Source organism: Paramisgurnus dabryanus, chromosome 17 (assembly GCF_030506205.2).
Source record: "Paramisgurnus dabryanus chromosome 17, PD_genome_1.1, whole genome shotgun sequence".
Lineage (NCBI taxonomy): Eukaryota > Metazoa > Chordata > Actinopteri > Cypriniformes > Cobitidae > Paramisgurnus > Paramisgurnus dabryanus.
In genome coordinates this window covers 13,298,300-13,318,850 of record NC_133353.1, presented here as the reverse complement: position 1 = coordinate 13,318,850, position 20,551 = coordinate 13,298,300, and the positions used below count along the sequence as shown (strand labels likewise).

The 20,551-nt window shown below is 38.3% G+C and overlaps 1 protein-coding gene across 2 annotated transcripts in view; it reads right to left on the bottom strand.

Annotated features, from left to right (window-relative positions):
* kif20ba (kinesin family member 20Ba) overlaps window positions 1-20,551 on the bottom strand; it is a 49,318-nt gene that overhangs the window by 5,409 nt on the left and 23,358 nt on the right. The window contains exons 21-31 of one of the 2 annotated variants that reach the window (XM_065255235.1): window positions 18,515-18,653; window positions 18,299-18,421; window positions 18,143-18,203; window positions 17,862-17,987; window positions 16,122-16,240; window positions 15,727-15,882; window positions 15,421-15,597; window positions 6,558-6,680; window positions 5,895-5,984; window positions 5,033-5,245; window positions 1,031-1,090 (exon numbers count right to left, since the gene is read on the bottom strand). In XM_065255235.1, the coding sequence (XP_065111307.1) occupies window positions 1,031-1,090; window positions 5,033-5,245; window positions 5,895-5,984; window positions 6,558-6,680; window positions 15,421-15,597; window positions 15,727-15,882; window positions 16,122-16,240; window positions 17,862-17,987; window positions 18,143-18,203; window positions 18,299-18,421; window positions 18,515-18,653 (1,387 nt within the window). The remainder of the gene's footprint in view (window positions 1-1,030; window positions 1,091-5,032; window positions 5,246-5,894; window positions 5,985-6,557; window positions 6,681-15,420; window positions 15,598-15,726; window positions 15,883-16,121; window positions 16,241-17,861; window positions 17,988-18,142; window positions 18,204-18,298; window positions 18,422-18,514; window positions 18,654-20,551) is intronic. The other variant, XM_065255236.1, reaches the window with a different exon arrangement.

Sequence of the window (20,551 nt, the reverse complement as noted above, 5' to 3'; positions counted from 1 at the left end):
CAGCCAATGCCACGCTCGTAACCCTTGCCGGCCAAAACATGAAGGACGGGGCGGATCTTTGTCTGTCACACCTGTCACCTGCTGTTTCCCTTGCTGGAAGGTGAAGTGCTGTTCCAAACAATGATTGGGGGCTCACATTAAAAGCATACTAATGCCCTAAAACTACCGAATCTCTCACTATTCAATCCAATCACGGCAAACGTGTGAGAAAATAAATGTGTTGGCTCGCTTTGTAAATCCACTTTGCCAGCGTTTGCCTGCCACGAAATGTAAAAGTTTAATTACAATAATTGCGAGGAGTCAAAAGTGTCAGAGAATTACAATGATTTTGCCCATTAAGATGTGAAATGTTATGACAGTGAGGATTTTGTGAGTGACCGATGAATTATGAGTGAAAGACAATGAGATGTAGAGTTATGTAGAGGACTAGAGATCTTATCTCCTAAAGCCTTTGCCTAATATAGACAAAACTGCAGAGGGCAATGACAGCTATTATAAGGTGATATTCTATATACCAAAAAACCTGCTACCCTCCATTTACTCAGTCACATGGATAGAAAGGTTATTATCAGTGATAAAACAAAGGCTTTAGGGATAGTAACTCAAAAACTATATTTCCACCACCAGGAGCTCTAACCAAATGGCCCGAATAAAACGCTCACTAAAAACTCAATTAGAAGTGATTTTTTGCTATAAAAGGGGAGTGATGGAGGTTGCTGCAATTATGACAGCCCGGATGATTTCCTTTTTTCAATGAACACAAGATAGGAATTTAAGGAGGAGTGTTGATTTTTGTGTTTCATTGAAATAAGAAAATAATCCCATTTTTGAGTAAACAATTCCTTTAGATTGCAATCTTTCTCTGACATTACAAATTAAAAAAAGTCTAGGGATGTCAGGAAGATATTTTAAATATATTTAGGTAATTACATAAAAAAACATGACTCTGGGGATCTAAACCGTGAACGTCTGGTTCTGGTCCATTAGGTTGTGAGTCCTGACAGTGGTTGCATTAAAAAAAAGTGGGTACCTGAGGTTTGTGCTCAACGAAATGTTTCTTTTTCACCACGGCACTCCTGCCTCCCTTTCTCTTCAAGTGAACAGAAGAGCCATTAAAAATATTTTGTGCCATTCATTTCATTTACAAAACTCTCCGACAATTAGCAGCTGCACATCATGTAGAAGCTTGAGTCTGTTGCCAAGGGCAACCAGCAAAAGTGCACATGGCTCTTTAAAAATAAGAAAGTAGATATTGTGTGTGGAAAGCATTTCTTCAGTTCTGGAGAAGATAACTTGACCTATCCTGACCAGAGACTTTCCTAAGTGCATGTAATAAAACGCTTGTGCACTTTAATCAGCATTTATTAGAGATTTTCATGTATTTGTGATCCCTTTGTCTGAACAAAACAATTACATTTCTATAAATGGGTTTAAAAAAACATTTAAAACTCAGACCCTTAGTTATTAGTCTTAGAACAAGTGTCAACATCAGTCTGTGGTTTACATTGCCTGGAGACACACACACATATATATATAAATGCATTCTCTCACACGCAACTATATGCTTAATGGGACTGCCATTTTGCCGCACATGCACAATGAACATTGATTGTAAAGTTACAGTGAGGAAAATTAGAGCCTTGTTAATGACTTATTAAGGAAATTAAAGAGCTGCTAGCTGTGCAGACTGGGTCAGCAGCAGATGGTCTGCTGAATGTATAAATAAAAAAACAATAAAACAGCCAGAGATGAGCAAACCTTTGAGAGAGAAGTCTGAACAACCATTCCACTCGATTTCCTGTGATTTTAAGGGGTGCCAGAAGCAAAAAATAAAATAAAAAGATCTTGTGCAAAAACAGAACGATTAAAGGTCATGTTGGTCACAGTACAATTTTAGGCAGCATTTTCAGTCTGTGTAAAATAAGAACCATTACTTGGTATTGAAAGAATTTAAATGAAAAGTTCACCAAAAAGCCTGTCAATTATTTACTCAATGCCATGTCATTCCAATGTCTGCAACAGTTTGCGGTATGCTGATCCTTCTTTCTTTCTCATCCACATAATAACAGTACATGAGAAATAGGGCTGACATGTTCCAAAATAACATAAAAGCGCCAAAAGCGTCATAAAGGTGATTTATGTGACCTGTGCATTATACAGTTTTCCACATTTTCCAAAGCCATAAAACAATTTTAATTCTTGGTGTCTTCATCACACAACGCATATGGAATCGTGACATGCCAGTTTTGAATATGGGCGAAGATGTTGACTAGATGGAAAGATCATTTCACTTTTGTTCCTTAAAGGGAGACTCCATCTTTTTTGAAAATAGGCTTATTTTCCAGCTCCCCTAGAGGTAAACATTTTATTTTTTTACTGTTTTGGAATCCATTCAGCTGATCTCCGGGTCAGGCGCTACCACTTTTAGCATAGCTTAGCATAATTCATTGAATCTGATTAGACCATTAGCATCGGGCTCAAAAAAAAAAACCAAGAGTTTGCATGGCTGCAGTAGGCGCAATATCACGCAGTGCCCCAAAAATACTCCCCTGGCTATTTTCGGGCAACTTCAGAAGAGTCAAGTTTTAAATAGGAAAAATATTGAAACTCTTTTTGAGCGCGATGCTAATGGTCTAATCAGATTCAATGGATTATGCTAAGCTATACTAAAAATGGTACCGCCAGAACCGGAGATTGGCTGAAAGGATTCCAAAACAGTAAATATCATATTTAACTCTAGGGGAGCTGAAAAATAAGCATTTTTTTAAAAAGAGTGTCCCTTTAAAGGCAGTGTGCGCAATTCTGAAAACTCTAACTTTAGCCTACTAGCACTGTAATCACGATTCCATCCTCCATTCAAATCGCCACCCAAAGCAGCGCCTCATCCAAAACACATGCCCACGCACAGACAAGAAAGCCCACAGCTATGTGCCAATTCAAAGGCTTTAACCTTCTAATGACGAGACGGCCAGCACTCTGTCTTTAAAGGTTGCAGCCTCCGAAGAGAACTGAAATGAGACTGTCTAGCATTCAGGGATGCATATTGTATCTCACCTGCTGCACGTGCCCACCAAGCCTGTCAGCAGGACACAGCAGAGACATTTCTGACTTATTTAAATAAATATGGGACCAGAAAAATATTAATTTATTTTAGAAAATATGACACGTTGATGTAGATTAAAATAACCAACAGTATATCATAGGTTAATCAACCTTAGAAATTTACGCAACATACACAGAATAATATTAATACATAACTTATACTAAAACAGTGACAAGAAACTTTTATTTAATAAAGGTTTTAATTGTTTATTTGAAAATATCCAGCCGTTCCTCCTTTGCAGCATGGATAAATAAGGACGCATTTTTGAGGCTTCATTTTAGGCATCCTTTGAATTGGTACGGCCTTACTGACCTTCAGTCGCGCTGCTGTGATGCAATCGTTCTTAAAAAAAAAACACTTCCTTAGAAGGTCGCAGCCTTTGAATTGGGACACAGCTCACATCTCATTCACCAGTGAGAAAACTTTGCAGTATAAAGTGAATAACATTACCAAAAGAACAAACATAAACAACGATTTTAAATCAGAATTTTTGGTTGTGTAGACGTAGTATTTTGCTTGTAATTTTGAAAACATAAATATTGTTATGCTTATTCTTATTTATATTGTTTCGCAAACTACATAAGCAACACAATGTTCCATCAAAATAGAATATCTAAATCCATCTAACTAGAATCGTACCTTTCCAAAAGAAACGACCCTTTCGGACCCTTTGCCTCCCGCAGCTGATTCCATCTCGAAACAACAGATGCCACTTTTCAATTTAGCATGAAATTTTTATTGCCTGTCATTCTTTCTCTGTTTACAGAGTGGACCAGAACGCGCTAATGATGTATGATGTCTGCTTGAACAGGGTGCCCAGTGGTAATATGCAAAACAAGTTTACAGATGAGAAGCAAAAATTGCGTTTGTCCTACTATTTTATTTGGTCTGGGGGAAATAATTTAGACACTTAACATAGTGGTTGCTTTCAGGATGTGCAGAAACTTTTAACCAACATGACTAAAAATAATAGCAGCTACACTGCCTTTAATAGCTTCGTAACTGTGCTTTCATACCGCCACTGGCGAGAGCGTCAAACCGGTGGGGAGCTCCGTCGGGAAGTGGCGCGTCATGTACGTCGTGAGCATCGAGGAGAGTTGAAATCAGCTCAACTTTATGGTAATGACCTATGACGCGGTTTGGCGGCAACCAATCAGAAGGCGGAAACGTTCGGAGGCAACCAATCGGAAGGCAGAAACCTCCTCTTGAGAGTATTCCAGAAAATGCATTTGAGCGTCCACTACACCTTTTCTATAGCGTCTTTGGTAGGGCAGCCAGCGCTTTTATTGACGTTCTCGTCAGTGGCGGTGTGAAAGTACAGTAAGACTTGTAATATAGCATGAGTTGAACTGAGCACTCTCGGCGACAGTCCTTATATTCAGCTTTATCTTAATCTCAAATATTTTTTATTCTAAAGCCAAACTGTGCGTTCACACCAACCACTGTAGAGGAGGCAAAAACGCGCTATTCGCGCATAGTTGGACGCTTTAATATTTTGAGTTTACTCGCTTCAGTCGCGCATGAAATTCTAGTCATTCAAGACATTCATGCAGAAATTAGCTTCTGCAACTCGGTCCCTGTAATCATGTCACTACTAGAGCAAGCTCCTGATTAATGCGGCGCGAATATCCACCAAAGTTCAGATTTTTTAAGTCGTGGTTTCCCGCTGCAACCATTAATTTGCGTGTTCTGTGCCATTCGCACCGCACCAATCGCGGGTACCTGCCACAGGATGCCTATTCGCTTCTTTGCATTGACTTAACATGTAAATCACTTGCACTTGCCGCCTCTTCTGCGTCTGGTGTGAATGCCACATTACAGGTTTAGAATGACATGAATAAATAACAGAATTATTCGTTATATTACACTGCTTTAAGACACGAGAGCAAATTTTCTGAAACATCTTTCATGATTTCACTCATTTCTCACCTTCTCCATCTCTCCGCTCTTCCTCTTGCGTGTGGTTCGGGGAATTTTAACAGTGACTGCTGAGTCCTCTCCCTGCCGCTTGAGAGCAAAACGATCCGGTTGTAGTGGGCTGAAGGAAATTTCCAGCTCGGGCCGCGGAAACCTAGATCGTCTCCCCATATCCGTGGAAATCTGTGATGAATCTAGCACCAACGGACAGCTACCAGATGAACTCTATGATGTAAAGATGTGATCATAATAATATCAAAAACAGGCTATTCAAATGACATTGCATACTAAACAACTAGGATTTGTCTGGAATCAAAGGGACTAGTCAGACCGACACTAAGTGGTTGCTCACTTTAAAGGTGACATAGAATGATTGAACGGGGTATCTATCCTTGTTCTGTGATGTGACATGTAGACAAAAAAATGTTTGTTTGGGTTTGTAATGCCCTAGAAGCTTCCTAAAAACCTCTCTCAGATAGCTCTATTAGGGTGGGGGATTTTAAACAAGTGGTTTTGCACCTATTTGGCTCCCCCTACTGGCTTAACTTGCAATCTCATTACTGATTGGCTGACTTTGCTGCCACTCAAAAAATGTTGCCAATTATTTTAAAGTAGAGGGGCAGTTAGATGTCTGTGATGTCATTAGCATCAGTTTTTCAGATTGGGCCGTTTTCTGGCTGACATTTCTAAAAGAGGAATTCCTATGAGACTGAGATGTTTAGCACTTTTTGTATGTTTGTGTATGCGGTTAGACTACCATTATTCAACAAAGACAAGGTAAAAATGTTTTTTCATTCTCTGTCCCCTTTAACCATATTAATTTATAAAAGTTCACATATGCAGTGATATAAAGTAGGCTGTATTTTTGTCGTACCTGGCTGGTGACGGATCCTCTGGTCCTGCCAGTGTATTTGAGGGTACTGCTATTCAAAGGATTTGTATCAGAGAACTCTGCTTCCATTGTCTAACAAACACACACACACACACACACACACACACACACACACACACACACACACACACACACACACACACACACACACACACACACAAATTTAATTAGCATTATATCCAATAAGCAACTCTATCTAGATGTGCAAATAAAACACACACATCACCTTAGGTTGCCTGGTACACATTATAAAACTGAGAGAACTGCTTCAAAGAATAAATTTAGTTCAGATCAGATTGCATGGCAAGACATTTTCTCGGTAATCCCAATTAATGTTCCTACAAAGTAAAAAGAAATGGAGCCGCATCCATTGTAGTTGTAAATTATATGAAAGACTCTGGATACAGAAAAGGCTCTATTTAACAGTTTCAACTGCATACAGAGAAAACTCTGACCTCGTCTAGGATAGAAAGTACAAAATAAAATACAACCATGGACATGCAATGAACCATTCAACATACAAGATCAAGCTTTGCAGTGCGAGTTCTATACAAAAGCCTTTAAAAATATTTTAAAAATTTTAATCAAAGATTCTATTTTTGGTGTATAGTGACTTTGTTGAATTAGAGAAGGTGTATGACTAACCTGCGTGGATGAGTGTCTGCTCTCCAAGACATTGACCCTGGGTGGTTCTCTCAGTTTCTGGATCTCGGCATCTTTTGCATCCAGCTCTGCTTGTAGTGCCTCTACTTGGCTGTCCTCATTGACCTTTGGGGAAAGGAGATTAAAACAATGCTTTCTCAACATACAAGTTTAGCACAAGGAGGTTTTTGATACATTACTGTAAGAGCTTAAAGTCCCACTGTAGTTGATAATTGTATCATTTAAAACTCATCTTTAGGCATCAAAACAGCATATGTAAACGTTTTTTCCAACGCTTATGTTAAAAGGTTAAAGCATCCACTCTAAAAGCATCCACTTAACTGTAGCTATGTTTCCAGCTATGAATTCATACCCAAAAGCAGATACCAGGTGTATGTTGTTTCACCTGCACACTCTGAGGTGATTATACATGAAAACGGTTAAATACTGTGGCTTTACGCTTCTCTTACTGTTATTTAGCGCCAGTTTATAGAGAAGTGACAATTTTTTCCTCTTCAGCTCACTGGATGGAAACGCTGCTTTATTTGCAAATGTTTCATGCGATATTCCAATTATGCGCAGTTAAAGTTATTATGGAACTTTGGATGGATTACATGCTTGAAACCGGGGCAATTTCAAACCGTCATTAGAAAACTGCAATTTTATGGAGTAAATGATGTTGAATAATGAATTTAAAAAGATATAAAAAATAGACATATAAACAACAAAAAATTTATTTTCACCACAGGGGCGGAAATTTTGTGGACCTTTTAAAACCCAAAATCGAGAAAATTTCAACACTTTTTTTTTTTTTTTTACAAATTTTCCACCTTGTGGCCCTCCCTAGTAAATTTAAACAGCCATGTATGCGTCAAACAAACTACTAATAGTACAAACATTTAATGATACATCTTATATATAGATTAGGGATGCACCGATACCGGTATCGGCCTCGATACCACATTTTCTAAAGTACTCGTACTGTTAAAAGTCCCCCGATACCAGGGATCGATACCACGGTCTGAGAAATGTCTATGTTTGAGTGGCGTGTAAGGGGTTAATGCCTCGTGTGTTGTCCAAAGAGGCAGAGTTTACAACAAACTGGAAAACTAGTCCCTTGTTTTTTTGTTAAATTATATGACTGAAGCTGTTACATTGTACATTTAAATCATGTTTTTTATTAAGTACTCTGAATCGGTATCGGCAAGTACTGAAATGCAAGTACTCGTACTCCAAAAAAGTGGTATCGGTGCATCCCTACTATAGATTTAATAAACTCCTAATTTTCTTCATCTTTCATGTAAAGCTGCTTTGACACAATACCTTGTAAAAAACTGCTACAATAAATTTGACTCGGTTTGACTTAGACACACACATTGACTGCAACAAACAGTAGCAAATGATCATCTGTCACTTTTACTTTCTTGTCTTTAGAGAGCTGTAAATGTGACTTATAATGTGATTTTTTGTTTTTGACAGTCATGAGGTTAACGTTGGTTTTAGAAATGTGTGAGTATTAAAATCAACCAATTATTTCATTCTGATTACAGGAATAGTTAACAATTAAAGGGGTGATTTATTAGGAAATCACATTTCTGTAATATCCTGACACAAAAACAGAACTCATAATCTTCTTGTTAGACCACTGTTTTATTGAAACCAAACTGGCAAAATGTTTCATGTCAGATTTTGTCTGAAAACAGCACCATTAAAGTCAGGATAGAAAATACACTTGGCTTATTACTTGTAAAGTATGATGTTTTTATTTAGTTTTTGTTTATGTAAAAATCTTACTATCATTGTTAGTGGAGTTTAAAAAAATAAAAACACAATTCATGACTCTTTAATATTAAAACTTGGACTGTGTTTGTTTCACAAAAATTTGAATCCAGGACCAAAAAGGTCCTACTTGACAAATGTGGCCATGGACCACAAAACCAGTCAGTGACATATTTGTAACAATAGCCAACAATATATTGGGTCAAAATGATCACTTTTTATGCAAAAAATCATTAGGATATTAAGTAAAGATCATGTTTTCATGAAGATATTTTGTACATTTCCTACTGTAAATATATCAAAAAATTTATTTATCATTAGTAATATGTGTTGCTTAAGGGGCTAATCACATCAAACGTGTTTTAAATGCTTGGAAACGCAAGGCGTTTTGGTCACTTTAAAAAAGAGCAGTGCGGCGCGGCTTTTTATATTGCTAGACAACCACCGAGTCAGCTGTCATGTCAATCAAATACTAAAGTGTGAGCGGTTTTTTGCTGTTAACCATCACATTAGCAGAAACTTTAAAAAGAGGGCACTTGCTTTGACCTTGTTTGAGGGTAAGGGGTGCACAAACACGCAGGAGACAGTGAGCGAGTGCAGTCCGGTTCTTCCAAGCAACTGTAAACTCCTGTAACCACAACAAAAGGCCCGCCTCTACCCTCATTAGATTGGACAATGGAAAGATGTGAAAGACGTCGGGCGCTTTTCCGCTCTTAGCGCTCCTTTAAAAGCGTGTGCTGCGGACGGTGGCATGAACAGCGCACATAACACTCACACCATAGAAAATCATTCAAAAAATGCACCTGCAACTGCCATAAATGCGTTTATTTAAAGTTGTTAACATATTGTCCTATCCTAACAAATCATACATCAATGGGAAGCTTATTTATTCAGCTTTCAGTTGATGTATAAATCTCAGTATTAAAGAAATTGACCATTATGACTGGTTTTGTGGTCCAGTGTCACATATTGTGAAGTACAGATAATGTGATAAAAAGAAACAAGGAATTAACATATCACCTGTCACCAGTGCTGTTAAATCAACTTTCTGCTGAACACAAAGGCTATTTGTAACCAAGCAGGAGCACCATTGACTTTCATAGTAGAAAGAATAATACTATGGAAATTACTGGTGCTTATAAACTTACGTTTGTTTCAAAATATCTCATTTTGTGTTCAGCAGAAGAAATACATTTATAATAACTTGAGGGTGAGTAAATGCTGAGAGAATTTTTATTTTGGGGTGTACTATCCCTTTAAGGTTAGTAAGGCCCAAATGCAAAACGGAACTTTTTGCAGAATATGTAGTCATTATGACATCACAATAGAGCCTCTGCTGAAATTCATTATTGTTCAATCCCTCACTGTTGTAGAGTTGAAGGTGTTGTGAGAGTAAGACGTGTTGTTACTTTGCTTGTGTTTTACGAAAAAAAAAAAAAACTTAAAATGGTGATGAGAAAGAGAGCACTTAGTCCATCTTTGAGCCATTCAAAACTTTGTGCTGTCCAGAAGACTAAAAAGAAGAGGATGGAGGTGACGGTCCGAAGACAGCAGGCAAGTGGAAAGCGTTCCTTTCCAGTCCCTGTGCCCAACCTTGGGTGTGATGTTGAAGAGCCCATGGTAATAGACAAGACCATGGATGAGAAGATGACAATGGACTGGGTGGACAGCAGTGGAGGGACCCAGATGATTTCCACTAATATTTCTTCAAGCACTTCATCCTCCAGAGTGCTTATAAGACCATGTTGCTTCGCTTACAAGAGCCCGATTCACCCTGTGCCAAACCAGATCCTGAGACACAACTGAATCAGGTGGCACAAAACTCACAGATCCATTGTTTATTTGTCAATATGCTGGTGAAGGTCCTGTAGCAAGAATACTGATTCATCCTTTACTGCTGAACAACTTCAGGAAATGCATCTGGATTGACTTTGACTGAGCTCTTCATCTTACTACAGTCATGAACATGGCCTGAATGTCCTGCGGTGAAGATTATATGAAGCAAGCAAAATTGGCATGTTGATGCTGAAGAATGATGTCCTGTCATCCTTGATACCGGATGAGGGGTTTTTGGAAGAAACTTGTTGCAAGACAAATGAAACGGGTGGCACACAGTCTGATTTGAAGACACTTCACCAGTGAAAACAGTTCCAGTCTTAAAGCTGTACTGGATGTGAAGATATGTCTACCGGAGCTCAGACAGCTGCACCTTGTGGTACAGCACATGGCAGTTTACAAAAGCATCTTAAGTTTAAAGTTAAATAAATATTTACTATTGATCATATCACTTGTGTCAGAGTCTTCACTACGGTCCTGAATTAATATTTACTATAAGACAAAATTTTCAAATACTTCAATACTTAATATCAAAAGTTTAAAATACAGCTTAGGCTTAACATGACTAATGAGAGTAATGTTATAATATGCAAATTTTTTACATCCCAAATATTGACAAAATTGTATTATTTTAAACCCTAGTTTCACAACTAGGTGTTAGCTCAACTAAAAGGTGCACCACAAAAGCAGTCTTAAGGCGCACAAGTATATTTGTAGCAATTGCCAACAGTACATTGTGGGTCAAAATGATTGATTTTTATAGATGTCAAAAATCATTAGGATATTAAGTAAAGATCATATTCCACGAAGATATTTTCTAAATTTGTATCTTGGTCAAATATTGTCATATTCTAACAAACCATACATCAATGGAAAGCTTATTCGTTTAGATAATGTATAAATCTCCATTAAAAAAGTTGCCCCGGCCCTTACGACTGGTTTTGTGGTCCAGGGGGCGTATTATAGAAAAATCTTAACTTTAAAATCTTAACTGTTTGGAAATCATCACGGTAATTTCAGTTAAAAACTTAATCTTATCAGTGAACACTTGATAGGGTCATAATAAATCCAGTACACACATAACTCAGCATCTATTTCTTCTCATGTTTTAATCAAATGTTGAAATGTACAGTAGTATCTATCTAGTACTTTGGAAAAATAGTTTCTTATTTTTGTAAGTCAAATTTGCTAGATGCTTAAATGTAATGGTAACTCACAGATCATGTGCAGAGCATTGATGCTAAAACAATAATAAAAACACAGATATGATTACAATGAATTTAATTAATTGAAATAAACCCCACTGAAATAAAAAGGACAATTCTTTTGTTTACTGTAGCCGCAGCTCACGCATTGTTGGTTGCTTGGTAAGAGACCTGACAGTTGATAGCCAAACATAAATAAGCGATTTAAGATTTCCTAACTAAAGATTAAATCAAATTTGGTGAGATAAGATGAGAATCCTAAATCAATTTAAGATTTGCTTCTGTTACATGAATAAGCGAAAAATCCTAATTTAACATCTTAAGAGTTAAGACCTAAAATAGAAAGTTTCTGTAATACGCTCCCTTGGTCACAAATAAACTTATAACTGCATGGGGGCAAATCTGGATGTGTAGGGTGTGAATTGAGCTACAGCACATAGTGATATTTAGACTGTTTTTTGGGCTTTGTTTTATTCAAAATATTATAAAACAAATATTGTAAACCATCCAGCATTTTGATCCCATTTTGAACTAATGTTCTGTAATAATTAGTGTTGTGTTTAAAATATCAATACAATGAAACATCGTCATAACCTCCTGATGATGCTCCCTTGGTCACAAATAAACTTATAACTGCATGGGGGCAAATCTGGATGTGTAGGCTGTGAATTGAGCTACAGCACATAGTGATATTTAGACTGTTTTTTGGGCTTTGTTTTATTCAAAATATTATAAAACAAATATTGTAAACCATCCAGCATTTTGATCCCATTTTGAACTAATGTTCTGTAATAATTAGTGTTGTGTTTAAAATATCAATACAATGAAACATCGTCATAACCTCCTGATGATGCTCCCTTGGTCACAAATAAACTTATAACTGCATGGGGGCAAATCTGGATGTGTAGGCTGTGAATTGAGCTACAGCACATAGTGATATTTAGACTGTTTTTTGGGCTTTGTTTTATTCAAAATATTATAAAACAAATATTGTAAACCATCCAGCATTTTGATCCCATTTTGAACTAATGTTCTGTAATAATTAGTGCTGTGTTTAAAATATCAATACAATGAAACGTCGTCATAACCTCCTGATGATGCTCGCACTGATACAGCACCTTCTGTATCGATTCTGATGCACTTTTGGAGGTAGCGTGATGGGTCGGAGTAAATCCGCGATCAATATGCATGTGGCGTTTTAAAAGTTCGTCTGTCTGTCTGCGCACCGTTCCTTAGCATGTGACCCCTTGCTCTTTCTCATAGTCTCTCGAAGAGTTTAGTATTTTATAGCGGATTATATTGTAGATATCTTAACCTAAACTGCTGCAAAGGGTGAGTCAATAAGTTAGTGTAGCGTTGCACAAAAAAGACTGCATGCTATGTGTGAGCAATCCACCCAAGTACTTTAATACAGTAACACATTTGTGGCCGTCACGGAAACCAGTGACGCAAGTCGGCAGCACAACTTTAGAGAAAATGAGAAAGAAAGGTTTTTTTAATTTGTGATTTTCGTTTTATTGCAGAATCTGACAGTTGAGATCACGAAGAAGACTCTCCATGTTTGAGATAGCAGTTTTTGTATATTTAAAAGCGAAAGCGTACATTTTGCGGTTGAAACCGGCTTGTTTTTCCGGAGATTCTAGCGTTCAGCGGGGGGCGTCATTGTCTGTGTATATTTACATACTCTATAAGCGGATTGTGTTTTCGCCCCCGCCCCCAAAGGGAACAGCGTGACTACTAAATAAGGATAGTTCGCCCAAAAATTTAAATAATGTCATTAATGACTTACCCTTATGTCGTTCTAAACTCAGAAGACCTCCGGTCATCTTCGGAACACAGTTTAAGATGTTTTACCGTTAGATTTTGTCCGAAAGCTTTTGTCCCAACCATTGAAAATCTATGTACGGTTTCCATGTTCAGAAAGTTAATAAAATATCATCAACGTAGCAAGAATTACGACTTTATTCGGGATCCTCTTTCGGTTATGTTGTGATCCGCGTGAAGTCACGTGACTGTAGTGACGTGGCTGACCTGTCCCTCAGACATGTTTGCTAAGTTTTTTTTTTCAATCTTACTGCGTGCGTCTCCCCAGACTGTAAACGAACTAGGGCACACAAAACAATAGACAAAAAAAAAAGAAGCTAGGGCGGAACAAATAACAGTCAGCTGCATCATACGTCAGCCGCGTCACTGGCTTGCTCGACTTTATGCAGCTCTGCAGACAGATGACGTCAAAGTACCGCGAAAGATACGGAGTAGTTTAATTTCGACTCGCTCTCGCGGTACTTTAACGTTATCTGACTGTCAGTTCTTGCAGCGCAGCATGAAGTCAAACACACATAAGTTAAACACAGAGATCGTCGAATTCTTTATTTAATTAGCTACATGTTTTGTCTATCAATATTTCCATGAAGTCATTGGCTAATGGAGGAACGAGGGAGCGATTGGTTACATCCCTAAAGGACGTCATGTTTTCAATGGCGCTGATTGGATTATCTATTATACTACCTCCCTATTTTAAACACAAACTTTGAAGGCGGATTCATGTGTTTAACGGAACGTAAATTCTGAGTGTAATCTCATATGATGTCCTAAAAACTAAATGCAAAATGAAATTTAAGAATAGACACAGTTTAAAATATTTTAAAGAACGTCACATCAACAAAATGGCTGATTTTCGTAGCAGCAGCTGCGAAAATGGCAATAAAACTGACTATTATCAGCTTAAATTGAATTTAATTGGTCTTAAAGGAATCCTAACAACTTGCCAAACAACCAGTAGTCTGTGGACAGTGGCATATGGTCAGACAATGTTTTTCCTGACATACTGGCTGTTTCTCAATTCCAAGAACGCAAAGAACGGACTTGTGTTCTCGTGTAGATTGGTCTTGCCAGGCGACCTCGGAAGAACGAACTCAGGTCGCGAGAACACAGAACGCACTTGTGGCAATTGAGATGTGTGCGATCTTCCTGCTGGTCACGTGACCTCCCCAGATTTCAGCACGCAAGTCTGCACTCGATGCATCCTCGATATCAAGAACTCATCCGGATATTTTCATGCGTCCTCTGTGATCTTGAGAATTGGAATTGAACTTCGACTGTTAATGATGACGTAGAGCGAGGACACAAGGACGCAAGATCGCTGAAGAACACATATTGAGAAACAGCCAATATGTTTGTCTTGCCTAACACTATTAAACCATCCCACCTTTGTAGAACACAGAGCTCATCATAATGGATGTTTTTTAATAGAGGCTCACTGACAAAACTTTGCAATTACACAGAATAAGAGTATTTATTGGTGAATTTTTATAGGATTTTTTTATCACAAAATTGTAAATACCTGACATATGGCCACTGTTGCTGATTTACTTCTCCTTTGAGTGTTTTTGCAAACATTAACATTCATTTTCATATTAACAAGCCAGGGCCAGTAAACACATTTACACTATTAAACACAAACAGTGCATTACAGCAGACAAATCAAACACACGCTAATGAGGAAGTAAATATGTTTAATAATTCACATACCATTGTCTGGAAAAAGACTGCTCCAAATTTTTTTTGAATCTGTTAGCACCGTCAATCACACAACTACTTTTCCCATTTTAGACGCGTTTTTCATGCTTTGTTAATGCTGTGGATCAGCCAAAATTGCTGGCTGTTCCAGCGACGACAGCAAAAATGTCAGTATAACTGACAATTATCAGTAAAAATTTAATTTTGTTGGACTTGATAGTGACCCTAGCAACTTGACCTGTGGTCAGTGGACGTTGGCATGGACAATCAATTTACTTCCCCTTTCGGTGTTGTTTGGCAGTCTGTTAAACGATAGCTCCGAATTCTTGTTAAATCTGTCACACAACAGCCTTTTCCCATTTAGATGCGTTTTCCCTATGTTATCTCTAATTTCACACTGTACACAAATTCTGCCGCTTTGTTTTTTGCCACTCAGTGGGTGTAGTCGCAGTCACTTACGCCGAAGGTGACGTCACGTGCACACCCTCTATTGATTTCAACTTCCCTGTCCTCAGCACTTTACTGACCTCTGGTGTCTGGGAGGTGTTAGTGGACTGTAGTATCTGGATCTGTTTATCTTTCTCAGCATTGGACATGATGAGCTTCTTTAGCTGAACCTCAAGAGCTGAGACAAGCGCGTCTCTCTCCTTTCTCCAACTTTCCATCTCTTTGTCACGAGCTGAAAGTTGTGCGGCCAGAGACTCCTGATGAACACATCAATCCAGAGTCATTAATTGTTAAAGTAGAAGCACACTCACAGCTGTTGATGACACATCATTTAATTGTTTAGGCCTGCAAGCTTCTGGAAACACACACACAAACATACTACTAACCATTTCGGTCTGCTGCCGGACATGCCGTTCCCGATCATCAGCAAATCGTCTCATGTCCTTGTTCCTCCTTTCCTCAGCTTCTTTAGCTTGACCAATCAGAACCAATTTCTCCTCCATCCACTTCCTGCGTTCTGCCAGGTGCTTCTCATTAGCCAACTATAAACATACAAGATTGTCAAAAGAGTTAGTGATGACAGAATTATTGTTTCAATATTTTTCTTTATCATGGAAAAGTGAACAGCTGTTTCTGTAGTTTAATTGGTAGAGCATTGCTTTAGCAGCAGTGCAAAGGTCAAAACAGACATACTGACATAAAAAATGTATAACTTGAATGCACTCTAGGTCCCTTTAGATAAAGGTGGCTGTGAATTGTATAAATGTAAATGAGAACAGACGTGTAAGCTCTCCTGGGCTTGATCTCTCTCTCGTCTGGTCTGTACAAGGTCATCAGATGCGGGTCTCGGAACTCTCCTGTTACCCTGGTCGGGCATCATTTCTCTCCACCTCTCTAGCTCTGAAAATAATAATGCACATTTGAAACCAACCTGAACTCTGCAGTCAGATTTTGGCATAGATACAGTATATACTTTTATTTTGTGATAAAATATAAAAGATTTTTAAAGAGCCCCCTAATACATTGCTAAAAATAACGTTCTTTTGTGTATTTGGTGTAATACAATGTGTCCGCATGGTTTACTGTTTAAAGGGATAGTTCACCCAAAAATGAAAATTCTGTCATCATGTACTCACTCCACCTGTATGAATTTCTTCTTTCTGATGAACACAAAAGAAGAATTTTTTTTAGAAATGATGGTAACACACAGCATATAGTGTCCATTGACTTCCACAGTAGGAAATGATGAACAAAATATTTTGATAAATGAGGGAAAGCACACAGTTGATGGTACCCATTAAATTCCATCATATTTTTTATTCCCACTATGGAAGTCAATGGACACTATGTGCTGAGTGTTTACCATCATTTCTCAAAATATCTTCTTTTGTGTTCATCAGATAAAAGAAATTCATACAGGTTTAAAAAAGCACGAGGAATAGTAAATGACAGAATTTTAATTTTAAAGTGAACTATCCCTTTAAAAACACATTATTTTCACATACCGTACATTATTGTTGTTTCTCTATGGCCCAACTTTCTGAAACGTGTCGTTTTGTACAAAGCTCATCGTTTTGAAAAGCATGGTGTTCTCAGATTGGCCAGCTATCTCAGCTAATATAGTTTTTACTTCCTTATCTATATGAGCCTGAATCTGATCTAGAAAATGCAGATGACCAATCTGATCGATCAACTTTGTCCGAGTCCATGTAAACTGGCTGCGGAAGTACACTCATGCCTACAATCCTTGCTTTCACTGTAGTCCAAGAAAAGAGATTTCAGTTGTAGGCAAAAAAACGCAAGATTAGCTTTACCTTCGTGCTTGCACTGTCTCGAGCAAACCTGTTGTCATTTGTGCTTTGTTGTAAGTTCCCTATAAGCGGTGAAAAACATCCACAGGCTGAGAATCAGGAACACCATAGCAGTGTTCCCTTGCATTTGTGTCAGCACATCATCACGCCATTTTTGCAACTAAGCAGAGCACGTCGAGCTACATCATGGGTGTTTGTACAAAAACTGTCAGTATAGTGATAAACGCGATGTGCAAACATCTATTTGTGGTAGTCAATTTTGATTTTGTGGCGGACTGACAAATAAATAAATGTATGGGAAGCACTGCATTCCAACGACGTTCACTTCCACTTTTTGTATGTCGTCACAGCAGTATGCAGCGCAAATATAATGACATGCCTATAATCCCTCCCACTCTGAACTGGGACTAAACTTTTCAATGGAAAAGCTAACCAAGCCACAGTAAGTTGAGCTGACACGACCTGACCCATGGGGTACTGTGCAATGAAAATGCGTCATTACAGAAAAAAATTTAAAATCATGAAACTGAAAATAGGGGCTCTTTAAAATAAATGCCAACTGCTGTGTTACACAGAAAAACAACACCATGCAGGTTTGGTCTGAAATGTGTAAGTAAATTATGACAATTTTCAGGTAAATTATATCTTTAGTCATATAATGCTGTTCGACTATGTTTCATTAGTGCTGTTTTCTTTATTTAGTCTCATACCCTGTGTGAGCTCATTTATCTGAGCCTCTCTGTTTTCTAACTCCAGATCCAACTGTGTCTGCGTTTCTTCTTGTTCTGTCAGAGCCAAGCGCATGTCTTCTATAACACGCTCACGCTCCTGCAAATCTACACACAATCAGCAGCAAACATTAACATTCATTTTCATATTAACAAGCCAGGGCCAGTAAACACATTTAAACTATTAAACACAAACAGTGCATTACAGCAGACGATCAAACACACACTAATGAGGAAGTAAGTATGTTTTGTAATTCACATACCATTAGATGCTTTTTGATGGAGTAACAGATGTTCTTCTGATTTGGAATTAGAAGATCGTTCCTATTTGAGATCAATGAAAAGTAACTCAATATTTCAATTCTAATAAAAAGCAGTGAGGACATGTACTTTGGTATTCATCGCTGGATGATGCTTACGGCTTTCAGCTGTTGGATGACACGGTCCCTGCTCGCGATCTCATTCTGAAGTTGCAATTTAATCTTTTCTAAATCGCTGAGCTTCAGTCTTAAAGATTTTTCTGAATCGCGCATTGAAGAGATCTATGAAACCGCATAAAAGGTCAGTTAGGCTCAATTCAAGATATGACACATTTCGGCACAGAAGATGAAGTTTCGGGATGAGTGATTTCTCACCTCTTTCTGCACCTGCTGTATCTGCTTTTTTGAGTCGCAAAGTTTCTCCCGAATATCTGATGAATCATCGTCTTTCCTGCGCAGGTCGACTGTCAGATTCTTCACCTTTTGCTCGCTAGCTTTAATCTCTTCCTTCAACCTGGGTGAAAAAAAAACACATAACAATAATCTCAGTCAATACTAGACATTATTCTTACAATAATTTATAAACTTGATTAAAAACAGCGCAAGTGACTTTCAGTAGAGGAAACTGCTGATAGTACCAACAATAAATAAAAAAAGGCTGTTAAATGACTCAAATAAATCAATGTCTTTTGTGTGGGAAGATCATTAATCTTAAAAATGTGGCTATCAGGTGCAATATCTTTGACAGATCAACCAAGCAAGTGCATTTGAATACAAACAGACTTTCTGAGGATCCTATAGTGCTCAGACACACTATAAGAGGCGGTTTCCATGGCTTAAGCTAATCCCAGACTAAAACGCATGTTTGAGTTGTTTTAAAGGGGCAATCCACTTTTTTGAAAATATGCTCATTTTCCAGCTCCACTACAGTTAAACTTGTGATTGTTACAGTTTTGGAGCTCAGCTGATTCTCCATTCAGCTGATCTCCGGGTCTGGCGCTAGCACTTTTAGAATAATCCATTGAATGTAATTAGACCATTAGCATTGCACTAAAAAATAACAAAAGAGTCCCCGAAAATAGTCCCCTGGTTATTTTCAATAGCAGGGGACTATTTTCGGACAGTGCTTAATATCACTTCGCCTGCTGCAGCCATGTTACATCAGCAAAGTCCTTGATTTTTACGCCAGTTTGAGAGTATAGTTCCTAGCCATATCTGCCTAAATATTTTTTTTTTTTTTATAAAAAATAATTTTCACTCGGTCTTAGTACACAATGTAACTACAGAAGAGTCAAGTTTTAAATAGGAAAAATATTGAAACTCTTTGGTAATTTTTTGTGCGATGCTAATGGTCTAATCCGATTCAATGGATTGTGCTAAGCTACGCAAAAAGTGCTAGCGCCAGACCCAAAGATCAGCTGAATGGATTCCAAAACAGTAAGAATCAAATGTTTAAAGGAACACGCCCAGATTTTGGGAATTTAGCTTATTCACCTTATCCCCAAAAGTTAGATAAGTCCATACATACCTTTCTCATCTCCCTGCGTGCTGTAACTCTGTCTGACGCAGCCCCCGCTAGCTTAGCTTAGCACAAAGTCTGGAAGTAAATGGCTCCAGCTAGCAAACTGCTCTCAATAAGTGACAAAATAACGTGAACATTTTCCTATTTATGTGTTGTGATTTGTATAGTCACACCGTGTACAAATAACAAGGTGATATGAGACACAGCGATCTTTTAACAGTACATACTGGGAACTATATTCTCTGAAGACGAAGCACTGCTACTTGGGCGGAGTGATTTGCTCGCAGCACCCGGAAAGCCCCTAATGAGGAGCAGAGAGTCCCTTCAGAGTTGGGCAAATCACTCCGCCCATGTAGCAGTGCTTCGTCTTCTGAGAATATAGTTCCCAGTATGTATACTGTTAAAACGAAGATGGTAAAGGTATTTGCTACAAAGTTTGATCTCAACGTGGACACCAACGTTCTCAGTGATTACTTAAAAACAAAACTTGGTCGTGAGGTGACATGTAGAAAAATTGAGACGACACATAGTAGATTCAGCTCCTTTTGTGTCACCGCAGAATGTAATGATTTGGAGGAGCTGTATGATCCGCAACTTTGGCCCGCTGGGGTTTTTGTCCGACGTTATTATGAGCCACGTCGCCCTAGAGGAGCAGCCCAAGAGGTTGCCCTTAGCACTCAAGATGTTAGGTCGCTTCACGATAACAATGTTGGGATGCCGATTACATCTGTGTGTGAGAACGTGTTGAAGGTTGGCTGCTCCGTAGGGGGTGACTCAAGCTAGTAAATGCGTGTTGCTTCATACAACACTCGCGGATTGCGAGTAGGACATACGGCTGCTGATAGATCGAGTCGATTGGTTGTGGACACAATTCTGGACAAGTGTGACAT